Genomic DNA, 16,895 nt, shown 5'->3' with positions numbered 1-16,895 from the left:
CTCTATCACCATGCGGAACCGAATTATTTCTTTAAGAATTCCTCTTCTCTTTTAGGAGGAACTTCTTCACTTCTCATTGTGACGACTGGGTTTTCATCGCCAAAAAGGAGTTTGTGTTTACTTCTTTTTTAGAGATTGAGTCATTATAATGATGTTATATATATGTGTGTCTTATGACACTTAACGTGTCATATCAACATCTCTGTTAATTAATGTCAATGAACACCAGTTAAGTTAGAGATTAAAATGACCAATAGATTGAAGTTGAGAATTCTTAAAAAAATTATTTTTTTTAAGGACTAAAATGACCAATTCCTTAAAGACAAAAATAATGATTCACATCAAACAATAACTATAATAAAGAAATTAAAAAGATTAGTATGCTATATATCTAATTTCCACTTGTGGATATATCTCCCACTTTCTTTTTATTAATTTCATTTTGTTTTTTATAATTAATTTTCCTTAATCACGACGAACTTCGATCTTAGTTATAACCTTGTCTAGTTATATATATATTTTTTTAGGTGAATTCTTGTATGGTTGTTTTGTCTCTTACATTGTCTCACTTATAAGATGATAAGTTCCTCTACACGATGCATGTGGAAATGAAATAATAGTGTATTGCTTTTAAACATCATAAATGAAACAATATGAAGTTCATTAATGCCACCTTATATGGTGACACGTTAATACAGCTAGCAAATGCCCAATTAACAGAAGGAACACTATCAAGTATAGAAATATCCGTATATTTTTGGATGAAGATTTTTTTTAGTGGAGAGAACACCTATTATGAAAGTTTACTATTTGCTGTATGACTACCTACAGTAGAATTCCAAGAAAGGTTAAGTAGTATCTAAAAAAAATTAATATCCTACAACTTTTTTCTCCTATGAAGGCCAACCAATCCCGTGGTCTGAAGTTCACCGGGAATGGAAGATAAGACATAAGAAACGTGTATACACTAAGAAATAGGATGAAAAGAAATATATGATAAATAATATGATGTGATAATTTATAATAAAAAAATATTAAGATTGTAGAAAAATAATGTGTTAAACAATTATATATCATTATATTGTTAAAGACGTATGCAACCTTTATCCACTAATATATTAATGCCAATGCATCGTGACAAGACATGGTCCATCAATAATTGAAATTATTACATGACCAAGGCCACAAAACCGATGCCCACTGTTAATAACTAATTTATTTTGTGACGTGATCATTACATTAACTATTATTATATATCAATAAGCCATCCATCAACACTTTTATTCCTTTTCTTCTTCTTATCCTCCTTCTTCATGTTCTTAAAGAATTAGAATTGATGGCAGTCAACAGTTATTCTTCATCAGCTCAAATCTCACTTCAGAAATATGGTTCATTTATGGAATATACAAACAAAGAGTTGATGTCCAAACGATGCTGCGTCCCACAGAAAACGGCACCGGTTGGTCCAGTAGTATTGAGAATCACATCATCCATCAAGAACAAGGTCAATATCTTATTATATTTCTTCTATACTATACTCGTATATCTGTATCTATATGCTAGGCTTCTTTTTTTTTATGATTATTACTCTTACTAAGATGAAAAGCCATATATTTAACAAGTCCTATATGGTTAATTGATAAACACAAATTAGACTGAGTACTGTGTTAATTGATGTCTATTTTGCTCCTAAACAGATCTATGAGGACCAATCTCAGGGCATAATTTGCTATGAAGATGAAAGTGGAGAAATAATTTGTGAAGGGTACGATGAAGGGCCTCGTTATCACCGAATTCCTAGTCCAACTCAACACCCAAGGTAGAGAATCTTATCCAACCACTTAACTCCCACACTTAGAAATTACTTTAGACAATCCCAGACCACGTGTCTATAGTTTTGACCAATCTTAAGTTACATTTAAACATAAATTTTCATTTAAAAGAAATTAATAACACTTAATTATGTTATATGTTACTTGGAGATTGATTAGACCCTGATGGTCCAAGACCATCCCCTCAACTTAAAAAAGAGAGAAAAAGTATTCAAATCCAAATTAGTGCTTTGTATACTTATCTAATTAACTACAGGGAATTTAATTTTCTGATTCAGGGATGTTGAAATCATGAATCTTCAACAACAACAAAGTTGGCTTCAGATTGTTAAAGGAGAAGAAATCAATCATTTAGCTAAAGGTGCTCTTCATCTACAAGAGGATTTAAACTACAATAAATGGCTTTAACTCATTCCAAACCAATCAGGCTTTTGTCACTCTCAAAGGCTTTAACAGTTACATGCAGTGCTAATATGTATCAGAAAGGAATAATAGCACAAGAATATGCAGTAATTGGTGAATCAAATAGGACATGTGCTGTCTTCAGCACATTTTTCATGCAAGTTGTACAAATTGACAGTGCGTGGTGATGCTTTTCTTATATACTTTTCTTTTCAATCTGCCCATATAGTTTCACATCAGAAATTCAGAATCTTATATTATCTGATAAATGGAAGGAAGTTAATTATGACTCACAAAGCAAAGATAACTTTGAGTTTAGTAGAACCATTATAGATTTACAGGCAACATAATTCTCCATCCGAGTATTTATTGTAATTTTATATTTACGGCTTATTAAGTTGAAACAATTCTGATCCACATGCTAAAAATCTTGTATGGTTATGAAATATTTTTATTTTCTTTTATCAAATATGAAAAAATCTTATGTTGCTAAAAAAAATCCTATATTAAGATTTTAGAGCACCAAAATGAGAAATGAGTGGTCTGTGTTTAAGAGGTGTATGATGAAAATGAAAAAAGAAAGATGAATTTGGAAGAGCAAGGGAAACAAATCAAGAGGACCAAGCAGTGGGCCGGAGCTACTTTTTCAACGAGGTGGCTCCCCTCGATAATTTTTTAAAATATCTTAGGTTTTCATCATTGTCATTTTGTTCTAATTAGAATAATTCAACTCTACTTCAATTCGAATTAAGTCTATGGAATCTTTATCTGCTTAATTAGGTACCATTTAAATCATGCATTGATGTGAACACAGGGACTTTGACACTGGAATGAAACTGACATTTTAGACACGCACATCACCTTATAAATTTATAGTTCTTAAAAATTTTAATTGTAATTAAACTTATTTTATATTTCTGCACGTATATATTATGATTATGAATTATGTTATATTAATGAGTCAAGTTCGAGTAGAATAAAATTATTGTGAACGAAATTTTTTAAAGTATCTAACTTAATTGCATATTCCTTGTTTGATGTTTGGGAGGAATATGAAAAGTATAGGTGTTGTACAATTATTACTTCTTTTAACAAATATAATTAGGACATTTGAATTTTCTGGTAGAATTTTAAAATATTTTTACAAGTTTTGATTTTTTAAACCAATTATAAAATAATTCACGATCCAAAATTTATTCACATTTAAAATTTTGTGTCCTTTTCCAACAATGTGTTATCAAGGGATAATAATCTCCCACAAACTCATATTGCGAACCGAGCAATATTCACGAGTCTACAATTACTTTTGAAAGCAAATGATGTTTTTTGGTTTTCTTAAAATAAGAGAAATCGGTTAATATATAGAGAACATACTATTGAGCCGTGTCTATAGATATTTTTTTTTAGTATTGAAGCAAAAATATAAGTCAAGAACAGAAAGGGGGAAAATTACAAACGTGAGATAGCCACTCTCATGGTATCCTCACGAAGGATATGCTCAGAGATAGAGTTTCACAGTGCATGGCACCCAATTACGTCAAATGGTCAACAGATTCATTACCTTCAGATCTCTACCAAATGGACCAGACTCTAAATGTTAGAGTATAAATATGAGGTGAAGTTCCACATCGAGTAGAAGTGAAAAAGTGGAGCACCATATAAGTGAGAAAAAGATTCAAAAATTTGAATTTTAATGTTTTAGATTAAAGTATAGTGTCATGTTTTCTCATGTGATTGTTCATGGCTCATGAGTGAAATACACTCAAATCATGAGTTAAAACATCATTGAGAGTTTGACATTGTCATTAATTTTCATTGAAGACCAACCCTATCTAATTTGAATGACTTTCCACTAGAATTATTTTTTTCACACTAAGAGAATCCTCTAAAATTAGAGGCAATAAAATGGGTTAGGTTACCAAGTCTACTCTAACCTCATAAAATGTAGGACTTAGATTTTAAATTTTGAGTCTAAATAAAATATAAACCTTTTCAACTTGACTTAATCATAGTCCTATCTGGACTTAACGAGCAAATTCCCGCAAAAAGTATGAAAAAGCAAGGTTTCACTAAGTTTGGATTAGGTTTTAGAGACCTGAATTGAATTTGAATTTTTTTAGCTTAGTTTGCTATAATTTACAATCGGCATCGAATAGTTTATAATTTGCGTAGAATCGAGAAGCATATGTTGTTACCTCTACTAAAATATGTCTTTGATATCAAATCAATGATCATTTTATATCACATACTAATCTTCTACACCCGAAAGATCTAGTGTTCTTCAAGTGAAAATACAATGAAAATAATACAATATATTTATATAATTTAATACTTTTAATGTAATGTTAATTTCTTTTGTTAACAATTCTTTCAATACATTCAATTCTAAAAATAAATTATGACCATTGATATCACAATACTTACTAAAACTTCAAAATCTTTAGAATGTGAATATAACATTTTTTTTTTAAAAAAGGAATCAGCTTACAATACACTTACTTTTATATCATTCAATAACTTTTCATTGAATAGTTGTATTTTAAAATCTATTGTTAGATTAAAAAAAATCCTTTCATATACTAGATAACATTTACAAGAATTTAAATTAATCTAAAATCATGATATCTCATTCATGTGTATCAAAATTAATGTAATATATACTTTTAAAAATATATAGGAATATGAATAATTTGATTATTTTTTCATTGTAATTCAAATTTTACAATATTTAATATAATTATTCCAAGTGATATATTATAATTCAACAATTAAATAAATAAAAACAACATATTATACAAATTTATTGAATATATATATATATATATATATATATATATATATATATATATATATTAAATAAGACTTGTTAAAAGATCTACTACATCTACAATGCATTGTTTTAGATTGAATAATTTTACTAACAAAATTAATAACAAATAATATATCATATTACAAAAAAATCAGCTGATGATTTAAATTTACAATAAATAAAATCCAAATGCATGATAATTATACAATGAAAACCATTAATATCTTTTATAGCTTAAATTAATGTCATTCCTCTTCTCATAGCTTTAAGTTAAGCTGATAAACAATAAAAAAAGCTACCATGATAAAATCTGAAGTAAAGCACAACATGGTAATTGCAAAGAAATTTGAGAAATTCAAGAGCATGTCTGAGAAATTTAAGTCATATACATGTATAGAACGTGTTGCTAGAACGTTACTATAGGCTTTTGTACAAAGATTTCATCCAGAGGTCATCAAATACTTTTACCCCAGACAAACCTCCTTGGCTGCTAAAGTGCTAACAGCCCTTCTTTGGCATCTTCTAACAAATAATTGATAATATCTAGTTGACAAAACTACAAATGAACCAAAAGAATTCCTATATCATTTAAGAGGGAAAAACCAAAAAAAAAAATAATATAAAATTTGAGGGAGTTAATTCCCCAAATTGAAAGTAAAATTTACAGAAACACAAAACAAAGAATCATTCAGCTGGAGTCCTAGGTTGTGTGTTGTCTTCACCAAAATCAGACTGAGAATGACTAGGAATAATAGAAGGAGACCACTGATCAGGAAGCATGAGAAAGTAAGTGGTCATTGCTTTCCTGAACCTTTTCTTGTATTGCTTGGGTGATATAACTGTAGGAGATGTGTTCTTTGGTCCTCCAAGGATGCCTGAAGCTTTTACCCATGTTTCAAGATGCTTGTCCCAGGTATACTGCCTCATGAAATCAATGATTCCAATAACCAACTCATGCTTCTCTTCATCCACTCCAACCAGTAAAGAATAGTCCATCACAGCAACTGACTGCACAAGAGGAAAACAGATTCATGGGAGATGAACATAATATGGTGTGCATTTTGCAAGAAAAGAAAAAGGAGACAGTTAAGAGAAGAAAGAATGTCACAGATAAAGTTAAGACTTACAGCAAGAAAACCAGTGTCATTCCAGACAGCTCTCTCTAACAATCTTTTCGCTTTGTTTCCCACGAAAATAGGAGAAGTTGGCATTGCTTCAATTAAGTTCTGGTCCAGTAGAACTTTGTTTTTCCCGGTACTATCTGCATTATACCGAGACCTGGAAGATCCTTTAAGATCATAAAGTCGTGTCACAGTCCTCCTAAACAGAAGATTCTCCATAACCAAAACATCCATCCTTGATTCCTTCCCTCCTTTAAGATGCTTTGATGTAACCTTTCGAAGAGAATGCCATCCAAAAATTAAGTGGTCAAGATAATAGATAATCATGTGAAGCAAAATGCAGAATTATATATCATCAATCCAATAATTAATACACTTAAAAAGATGATTTATCGCATGGTTAGTTGGAATCTCTTTTTAGTCATCATATATTTAACATGTTAAAAATTATTTCAGTTTTTCGTAACCTGTACAAAGCACTTATGAAAAATTGGATGTATTATGTATATGAAATTTATAATTATGTTCATATGAGAAGCTTTAACAAAATTTTGGTATTCTGCTACTTATAATTATCAGCGACATTTTCAAAAGATATATGACCTATTAAACTTATTTGGACAACCTAGATAGGCTTGATTCCTAATAAAATTTTCATTTTATAAATGAACCCAACAGGCTTTCATTTTCACCAGTAATTTAGAAGCTATGACATTTGAGGTCCAAAAACCAAAAGAAAAAGAAAAAAAAAATGTAAGGCTCAGAAGACAAGTACCTGGTATATGCCAAGAATCTTTGCCAGGCAAGTCGGACTTCCAGTGCCTATGGATTCAGAAAGGTACTTGAAGTATTCAGGACCAAATTTAATGAATGACTCAAGCTCTGTTTTGGTAACTTGTTTGATGATAAATCGATCATCCAAAGTTTTTGCAAAGAATACATTACTCTTCCCACCTTGAGCTCCCCATTTCTTACAGCGACTCAGAGACCTTATATAGTCTAGCTCTGAAGGACAACAGACCCTTCTTAAGGCTTCAAATCGCTTGGCATAGTAACAAGTCACAGAATATTTTACCTTGCCAAGGGGACCATCTACTCCAAAGGAAACTCTAGCATGCATAGCCTTAGTATATAACATTGGGTCCAATATTGATGAATTACGAGACCCAGACATGGAAAATATCATTTCCTCTATCGATCCAAAACTTTTTTGAGAATCAAAAGCTGTTTCGTCAACAGATGAGAATGACTGCAAGGTGCCTGAGTCAGAAAAATATGATGAAGTGAACTCATTTCCTTCTCTTGGCCTTTCTCCTTCATCATTTAATTGGAAATGATATTCTGGTGACATTAAGGCATAAGCTATAATACTTGAGGGTTCATCATCATATACTGGAATTACAGTGTCATTGACACCAATTGGTAGAAGCAGCCTTGCCCCACCCTGGAGTTCTTGCTTCCGGAAAGATGACACATAAACAGGATTGTAGTCAACTAGGGTATCAAACTTCTGTGTACTAGCAAAAAGGTTCCTGTTAAATTGGCGATAGAAGTTCAAGAAGGGCATTCCTAACCAGTTTGAAGAGTCTTCCATATTATCATGACCTTTAAAAGAAGAATAGAAACTCTTGGAACCATTTTGATCTTCTGTACGATCCCCTAGATAATATGTTTCTTTTTGTGCACTGGTCGTCAAAGCATCTGCCATAAGTATATCAGGATTTACAGAACTGTTATCCTTTTGAATTCCATATCCTGAGTGGTTTTCACCAGTCCATTTTGCATCAAGTGTTTCAGACAAACTAGGAATGACAGGAAACGGTCCATCAGAGAGAGCTCTGCCAACACCCAATTCAGGTTCTAAAAGGTTGGATTGATCATTTATGCTTTTGCTGTTTGGAAGATCAGATTCGTCATCTTTCTCAAGATTTTTATTTTTGACCATGTCAATTTCTTGATGCGATGCATCATGTGAAATTTTGCCATCAACTACTACACTTCCTCCTCCATGGCTGGGGCTACCGTTAAGCTTTGGATCACCATGAATAGAGTTAATGCTCATCTGATTTTCATCAGTAGGTTTCTCCTTATCCTCTGAAATTGGACTGCTTGAACCAGATTCATAGTTGGAATTGACTAGGTTGGCAGCATAAATAAGACGGTGGTCCCACATATATGATTGAAAAAGTAACTGCCTCCACAATCGATTAATTTCCAGAACATCAATCCCAGGTTGGCCATTTCTCTTTTCTTGGTTCAAAATCTTTTGAAGAGTTTCCTATGTAAATAGACAAGAGAATGATTCAACCACAAACCTTTCAAACTATTTATATGTTGTTTCATTTATAGGATTTTAATAAAACATCCATCCAGAAAAACTACTAACAAAAAAAAAATACTGCTAAAACAGAAAGTTTCTAATATTCTAACACATGGATGAAATTATATCTAACAGTTACTAGTAACAAAATTAATCACTAAACAAGGCCACTACTAGACAAGGAACTTGACTGAATGAAGCTATAAATTGAAGTATAATTACTGAAGACCCCACCTCAAATTCTAGTTTCTCCTTTTGCAACATCCCCTCTAGTTCAGCAACTTGGCGTCTTAATTCAGGTGATTTATGGCCATTACTGACTTGGAGTGCATTAGATCTTTGCTCTCCAATTTGACTAAGACCATTGAGGACCTCAGAGAATAAAAGCTCTGCCCGATTGACCACCTGTAACAACAAGAAATTAGGTACACTATCATAAGACCAAATTTTAAGATCCAAATACTGCAAATATTGAACCTCATCTGATTCTTGTTGTATCCAATCCTGATTCCCATAATCAAATATAAGTGTGTGGGGGGGAAGGTAGACTGAGTGAACATCAATTGATGCATATCGAAAACAAGCAACCATTCTTCCAAATCTGCAAGAGGAACATCACTCATGAGTATGAAGAATTAATGAATGCCACACACACAAAAAAAACTGATACATGTACACATATTAGCCACACACACAAAAAATACATTGAATAGCAGAATAAGTTTGTATGGTTTTCATAATGAGAGGAGACCCCTATATCTCCTTCAAAAAGATGTTATAAGAGTCTTTCTCTTGCATAATCAGGGTGATAAAAAAAATTTAAAAAAAATGTTTTATTTTTTAAATTCAACCTTTGTATCTTAAATCAAGAAGTTCATAATAGAAATGAGATCAAGACCACATGGCATGGCAGTTTCATTATAAATAGGCAACATTTAAAAACCTTGGACCATTACTTGTTTAGTTCAAACCCCAAAACAGGGAAGACTATAATTACCCATAAAAACGAAGACAATCTCTGTGTAAAGAATGACCACAGCTGGCCACCCTGCTGGCTGCAGCGTGGTTTGAGAAACTGAGCTCCAAAAACTTCCCAAGTGATAAACCCCAAGCAGCATCAGACATTATTATTCTCTGTGTAGCAGGAGGAAAGCCGTTGATTCTTGGACACCGCAAGCACCTGTGCCACATCCAAATCTTTCCATCCCTTTCACCAGGTAGGATAATTTCTGGTAGTTTCTTGACGGATATGGTAAGTGTTCCCTGTCGATGAGTATAGCAATGCACATGTGCTTCTGATGGCATTTCACAAGAATGGCATCGATAACTCTGAACAGTAATAATGACAACAACTGTAAAAACTACTGCCATAGTTCAAATAACAAAGACATATTTATTCCTAGAACAGACAATTACCTGATCAAATAAATGGTCCCGCAGAAATCGACCCAATGGTTTATCAAAGCTGCCATAGTATTTAATGCGAAAGAGATGAGACCTCTCACATACAGTTCCCTTCCAAACGCACCGGGAGGACAAAGACACCAAAATGCTTTGATGGTCGGAGGGAGATGGAGGAAACTCTTCTTTTTCGGGAACTGGCTCTTCATTTGTGATTTCAAGGTTCTCGGGATGGTTTTGAACATCTTTTGGAGATAAAGATCCTGACCCACTTAACTGATTTTTAGAGATTTTGCTATCACCATTTTGTGGAGTGTCAGCTGACATGCCTTGATATAATTTCTCTGAAGATCCAGGGTCCTCTACAGTAGGATCATCCCCAACAACTAATGTGTTGTCCACTCTAGAAGTTTCTTCCACCACAGTTTGTTTGGAGTTCATTTCATTTGTGTCTCTACTAGTGCATGAAAGAAGCTTATTATGGTGCGATTCTGGAATTGAATTTCCTGAAGCAACAATGGAGGAGTATAAGGCAGTTGAATAGTTGAGACTTGATCCAAGTGCCATAGATTGAGAAGCACCATTAGACAAACACGGCCCTGTACCGCAGGTTGACGAGGCTAGATCAGCAGCTGTGAGACTTTTGGTTCTCTGTGGTTCAGTGTAAGGTTCTAGCCCTTGAGGCTTTTCATTGTCAGCAATGCCGAAACCAGGAACTGTTGAAATAGACCTCTGAATGGATGATGATTTATCAGGAAGGGCCAGACTGTTTAATGGAATTTCTGGCAGGGAGACTCCTTCATCTGCAAGAAAAGATGTCTCCAAAGCCAAATGGTAAGCTGCAAAAACTCCATACTGAACCACATGTTTTACCTTCTTCAATTCATCCTTGTCAGCACCTTTAAGTAAAATCTGTTCAATTAGAAACACAAGATAAATGAACTCTTCATACAGTCTCCATTACTTGTTTACAATAAAATTCCATCTAAATAATAACTAAACATATTAGATGATTTTTTTTAAATAAAATGTCAAGGACAAAAGACAAACTATTTCAAAAACTTAAGCTATAGAAGAATCCTTAATTGATGTCTCTAACATGCCCCATCACCCAATAACTTGGACGCTTGAAGCATGGAAAACACTAGGCCAACTTTCTGTTGAAATAATTAATTGGAGGTTAGGGGTGGCAAACACTTGTCCACTTGGTTAGACAGGCTTTGTTACCATGGCAGGAGTGAGGTGTCAACTATCTTAAAATTTCAAGTTATGAAAAGGACAAGATGACAATCATCCATGTGTTTGCATAAGTGTATACAGATCACAGATTATCAGGAAATTAAAAGTTAGAGTTTCCTGAAGCCCTGATGGCTTTTTTCTTATTATATTCCAATTACATAAAAATCATAAGAAAAATTAAGACTTACTGTGAAACCCAATGGTTTTGGGCAACCTTCGAAAAACATCAATGTTTTCATTGTTTTTTTCCCACCCTGACCAGCACTATTTAGGTCTTCAAGAAACTTTTCAACATGAAATGTTTCACAGTAACCCAACTTTTGTGATGACAGATGATCAATTGAAGGCACTATTTGAGTGCCTGTGCAACGTGCTACGCGCTCCAAAAGTGGTCTCTTGACATTGAGAACCAAAGATATGTCCTTTGCAAGAAGATATTCCTGCGCATATCGCGAGACTGATTTCTCCACCAACAAGATGTTTGGTTGGTGTGAAGCTATCTTTGCCACTGCCATCTTCAGATGGTCCATTTCCTAGAAAAAGGATATAAAACATAAGCATGAACCCATGACAGTAGCGTCATGTGCACCAGAAACCAAACAAGCACCAGACTAAGGGTAAAAAGGGGTTAACTAAGCTTTTAGTCACTAAACTTTTTCAAAATTTGGTTTTTAGTCCCAGAACAAAATTTTGACTGGTTAAGGTCCCTCAACTTTTTTCCATTAAGGTTTTTAGTCTTAAACAAAAGTTTGACCAGTCAATGTCCCTAAACTTTTTAAAATTTCGGTTTTTAGTCCCAGAACAAAAGTTTGAACCCTGTTATTTTTTATTATTTAATGTTTTTCAAGGACTAAAAGGTTTAGGGACCTTGACCAATCAATTGAAAATTTTAGAGACTAAAAACTTAAGTAACCTATAAAAAAATGGTGCACATGTACAACCTGCTGCAATAGGGTATCTACACTAGATAAGAGGTTGGTAACACGTTGATACTCTAGAGCCCCTCCAAGGATCAACAAGCGAGGTTTATCCACTTTTGACGTCATTCTCCGGTGAGCCACATTTTTCTTACAAACAACTCCTTTAACCACCACACTAATAAGAATATGAATCCAAGAAGTCAGGCAAAGTAACACAAGGAATGTCACATAAAATATTCTCTTTGACCCATTACAGAGTTTAATAGTATATTAGAGGGTAAAACAGGAGATAAGACCTAGTGATCAACATAAAAACAGGTGAATTAAAGTTTATGTTCAATTTTAGCTTACGAGTATGATGCAGATTTTGTGAAAACTAATAAAATAACTACTTATGTTCTTATTATTTGCATATTCCTAATCCTATGTTATAGTATAAACTATAAAGAAAGAGATACATGAGTTATCAGAAGAGAATATTTAGTGCTTTCTAGGTTTCATATGCTAGTTTCCGTTTGATCTCATATTTCCTCCATACACTCTCCCATCGCATTACATGCATATCTAACCCCACACTATACATATAATGTAATTTCATGTCTTTTCATTTATTGTTTTTCTTTTAATACTCAAACAATTTTCCTGACTCTTTGGAAATGTTTGTTTTTCAGTGAATTCCTTTAGTTTACTTTTATAAACAATTTCCTTTTTTCTCTATTTGAAGTTGGAACCAGAAATAAAATGTCAAAAGCTACATCACTATTTCTCTAGAATATTTTTGTTTATTATATTTATGAAAGGTACATTTTGTACATAGAAACACACATTGTGTACATGCACAAGAGAAAGAGAGGATCATGAGGTCTTAAAACCCATCGCTAAATGCCATCCAAATTGATAAATTGTATCAACTGATCTAGAAGAACATGAAACCACAGGTAGATAGAACATAGAAGTATAGCGAAATATATATACAAGTATAGCATTTACCTTTCAATGCGGCTCCCACATGCTATGCATTTGACTTTCACATAACCAGCTGGGTCCATCCCACCACCTTTGCTCATATCTGGTTTCAATAAAGTAGCAGCTTCCCATGACAGAGATGTGACAATCTCCAACCAACTGTTTTTGTCATTATCTTCGACAGGTAAGTTCTCAACCTGTAACAGCTGAGATACCAATGCCCTAAAATGCCCATCAACTACATTCTTCATTACATTCTTGTGCTCCTCGCTTGACCTATCTCTGTGTCGGTACTCACCACTTCCAAAACTGCTTGAACTGCGCAGATAGCCCCACTCTCCGGTGGCATTCCCGTCATGATCATCATCATCATCAAACAGAATAGCTTCCTGTTCATCTTCTTCATCTTCTGGTTCAGGAGGGAGCCAGAGAAGTCCATTATTTTCAAAATCAACAGGTTCAGCATCAACATCCTCTGAAACATACAACGAGGAAGGGGCTTCATTTTCATCACAGATATAAGGTTCATCTTCATTTTTGGCAATAACTTGGGCTCCTTCCAAATCCTGTGTGTCAAAACTGTAGTTTGAAGGGAGTTTGGCATTAGTGTTTTCTCCATCAAGATCCACTTTCTGTGAGCCATCAATGTTGCCTATCCCGTGAAGCTCAGCTTGTACATAGTAGTTATTCACTTGAGGATAATCCCTCATATCAGAATCTGACCGATATACACCATACTCATCCTCATCATCATCACTCCTGAAACAAGTTAAAATCATATGATCCATGACAAAGTATTAGAAAAAGCAACAACACTCATGGACTTGACACAGTTTAAATACAAAACTGTTGGTTGATAGAGAATGCAACCCTAGTCAAATAAATAACAGGTCAAACAGTAAATAACATCCACATATTCAGATTCAGGGATTCCCGATGACTATTGATGCCCATTAGAACAAAATATTTATGTCATCACTTATAAGACTCCCCAGCTTAATTCTAGTTACAAAAAAGGTTTAATCACTCATTTGGTACCTATACCTGCACAATCTTTAGGTTTTAGTCCCTGTACATTCACTTTTTAACTAGTGGCAGTCGCTACACAAGCACTTTTTAATTAGTTTTAGTCCCTACAATTTTGGATGGTTGGGACTAAAACGGATAAGTGTGCGTGTAGGGACTAAAATGAGTAATTTTTAAGTGTAGGGACTAAAACATAAAGATTGTGTAAGTATAGGGACCAAATGAGTAATTAAACCTATAATACATTATAATGTATGGTTATAACACTCTTTTGAATTTGTCATGTCTCGTGAGCATGATGAAGAATATGTTGACTGAAAACAAATATAAATAAAACTACATGAATTATGTCTGAGTAAAGAAATATCAATATGAACAATCAAGCATCAGTTCTTTCTGTCGGTGAACCTAATATAAACAGTACACTACCTGTTTATTGAGAATCTGTATTGCTTCGGTAATGGATCACCCAGGTCTGCTACAAGATCACTCCTCCCTCCTAATGCTGATAAGCCTTCCCTATCAGTATCGGGGTCTTTCCCCTTCACAGGTGATTTATGCAGGTTCAGAACAGAACCCTGTTGCATTGGTTGATAAGACCCAACTGAATATGGCATGGAGCAAAGAGTAATATTACTACTGTTTGCAGTGGCACTGGTTTTACTGCTAGCCACGCTTGAAGTTGATCCGGAAGCACTATTATCCAGATTGGAAACAGGAATACTGTTATCAAAAGCAACTATGCCCTGCTCCCATTGCTTGTAACAATAATTACAAACGCGAATCTTTTCCAACTCATCCCAAGAATTCCTTTGGTTGCTAAATGGGGCAGGAACCGAGTTTGTTGTACACTTGTTACAGAAAATTCGCCCACAAAGACGACAGTGGTGTTTACGGTTAAATAAGGTGAACTGTGAATCACACTCGTAGCATACTCTACAACTCTGATCGGGCATCCAAAAATCTCTAGACACATTTACTGGCTCAGATCGCCAGGGAATCCATGATTTGACAATGCTGACAAGCTCAGAAAAAGTCTTGTCCACTGCATCCATTGACAAACAATCTAGTTTTCCCGTTCATTATGACTTGTCCATTTGCCACTCCTAACAGACCATGTTCAGAATAGGGAACGAATCCAAGATAAAGAACTAGAACCCCAACAGAAATGTAATCAACCCCAGATATCCTAAGCAACTCAGGTTCAAACTCTCACAATCTGAACTTCCATTCTTCTATATCCACAAACAATCCCCAACCTTGTCGAGGCGGTTTGTGGTTATCCATTCAGCCTAGGAAACAACTTCATCAACAAATCCAAAATTGGAAAAAAAGATCAATTGCCACCTCTATTGACCCTTGAATTCAAAATTCATAAAAGGAATCCCACTTCTCCCACCTTTCAACCAATTCAACTTTCACAAATCACTTTTCACTACTAAACAAGCTCTACAACATAACTTCACAGCATATTTCAAACAACCCAAGTCAAATTACATGAACCGAAAACATTCACCAAATTCAAAGGAGACAAAAAAAGCTCATACCAGGATATAAACCTTTCTTCAGAATCATATGCAACCAAACAACACCCTTCATGCAAAAATTCCAACTCAAAAGGTCAAGCCACTCCACTTCTCTCCCGTTGCAAAACAAACCCCAAAAAACCAAAATTCTCTAACCAATCAAACAAAACAGCACTGGTGATCAAACAGGAAATTCAAGCAGATGGGCTCCGTCAAATTCTGATCAAAATCCCCTATTTGAAGCAATACACAAAATCACAATCCAATCAGATCCTCAGGAAAAGATAAAAAGAGTTGCAAACCAGATTTGCCCCACGTAGTTAACAGACTCTATTACACCCAGAAACTTCAAACATGCATAGAGAGAGAGAGAGATAGAAACGAATAAGGCAACGCTAGGGGAGATAGTCGGGGAAACAGAGACCGACCCAGAAACGATCCGTTGCAGAAAGAATCATCCAACACTTCAAATTAGGATCTTGATCATCAATTCATCATCGTCATCCACAAAAATTAATCTATAATTTATATATGAAATTCAGAGGGAAGAAAAATATAACGAATAATAATAATAATAATTTGTTGTAACAAGTGTGTCTGGAATTCTATTCGATTACACGAATTTGGGAAAGGAAGGATCGTTCGAAAATTCGGAATTGGATATGGAAATTGAGTGATGACTTTTCCATTTTGCTTTTTGTTCTCTTTCTCGTTAGAAACTAGTCGTCGTTTTGGTTAACCTTTTTTTCTTTTTTTTTTTCTGTGACCCCAAAAAGAGACCTCACCATTGCATGACAAAAATCAAAATCATCATTTTTAATAAAATAATAAATCGATTTCTCAAGGGAAAATTAAGACATTACGTCTTTTATGAATAAATATAATTTTTTTACATTTTTAGTGTATATATTATTGTAAAATTTTAAAAAAATATTTATAGTAATTTATGACTGTTCATTTTCATTAAATTATCATAGTTTTATATATAAATTGAAAATATTATTGGCGTTACATAAACATCTTGAATTATAATTTTATTTTCATCCGTTATGTAGACTGTAGTGTTTTTTTTATATATATTATTTTTTGCATTTGTTCAACAAAGTCAAGGTAGCCGTTAGTCAAAGTTCAATGAAGGCTTTGAAGTTGAAAGTCAAAAGCAATAGATTTAAGAGCGCACGTACGATTCCATAAATGTCCTTTTGTTCATATAAAATTCCAAAAAAAATAACGAAATCTCGTTTGTCAACCGACAGGAATGAAAAGGTTGGAGGGATAAGAATGGTAACATACCTTAACATTTTATATATCATATTCAAAAGAAACTTAATAC

General features: G+C 33.9%; 2 protein-coding genes across 2 annotated transcripts; one reads left to right on the top strand and one right to left on the bottom strand.

Moving 5' to 3' along the window:
- The first annotated feature begins 1,146 nt into the window (after nucleotides 1-1,146).
- LOC100306604 (uncharacterized) lies at nucleotides 1,147-2,650 on the top strand. Its single transcript, NM_001250474.2, has 3 exons — nucleotides 1,147-1,504; nucleotides 1,698-1,819; nucleotides 2,111-2,650. Exons 1-3 carry the CDS (start codon nucleotides 1,337-1,339, stop codon nucleotides 2,238-2,240), a joined length of 420 nt encoding a protein of 139 aa, NP_001237403.1. The 5' UTR covers nucleotides 1,147-1,336; the 3' UTR covers nucleotides 2,241-2,650.
- Nucleotides 2,651-5,411: 2,761 nt separating this feature from the next.
- LOC100819364 (1-phosphatidylinositol-3-phosphate 5-kinase FAB1B) lies at nucleotides 5,412-16,362 on the bottom strand. Its single transcript, XM_006583124.3, has 12 exons — nucleotides 15,991-16,362; nucleotides 14,466-15,795; nucleotides 13,035-13,769; nucleotides 12,066-12,219; nucleotides 11,313-11,657; nucleotides 9,901-10,797; nucleotides 9,482-9,813; nucleotides 8,962-9,085; nucleotides 8,719-8,889; nucleotides 6,940-8,442; nucleotides 6,171-6,437; nucleotides 5,412-6,051 (listed from the first exon to the last, which is right to left on the bottom strand). Exons 2-12 carry the CDS (start codon nucleotides 15,089-15,091, stop codon nucleotides 5,728-5,730), a joined length of 5,478 nt encoding a protein of 1,825 aa, XP_006583187.1. The 5' UTR covers nucleotides 15,092-15,795; nucleotides 15,991-16,362; the 3' UTR covers nucleotides 5,412-5,727.
- Between the last annotated feature and the right edge of the window lie 533 nt (nucleotides 16,363-16,895).

The sequence above is a fragment of the Glycine max genome, chromosome 7, assembly GCF_000004515.6.
Source record: "Glycine max cultivar Williams 82 chromosome 7, Glycine_max_v4.0, whole genome shotgun sequence".
Classification (NCBI taxonomy): Eukaryota; Viridiplantae; Streptophyta; class Magnoliopsida; order Fabales; family Fabaceae; genus Glycine; species Glycine max.
Note: the sequence above shows the minus strand (reverse complement) of the source record. Positions and strands in the feature narration are given on the sequence as shown.

Coding starts and splice junctions, on each gene's coding strand:
- LOC100819364 (XM_006583124.3), bottom strand. CDS start 15,091: ATGGATGCAGTGGACAAGACTTTTTCTGAGCTTGTCAGCATTGTCAAA. Junction 13,770..14,465: donor TACAGATTCTCAATAAACAG/GTAGTGTACTGT, acceptor AACTTGTTTCAG/GAGTGATGATGATGAGGATG. Junction 8,890..8,961: donor TACAACAAGAATCAGATGAG/GTTCAATATTTG, acceptor TTGTTGTTACAG/GTGGTCAATCGGGCAGAGCT.
- LOC100306604 (NM_001250474.2), top strand. CDS start 1,337: ATGGCAGTCAACAGTTATTCTTCATCAGCTCAAATCTCACTTCAGAAA. Junction 1,505..1,697: donor CATCATCCATCAAGAACAAG/GTCAATATCTTA, acceptor GCTCCTAAACAG/ATCTATGAGGACCAATCTCA. Junction 1,820..2,110: donor AGTCCAACTCAACACCCAAG/GTAGAGAATCTT, acceptor TTTCTGATTCAG/GGATGTTGAAATCATGAATC.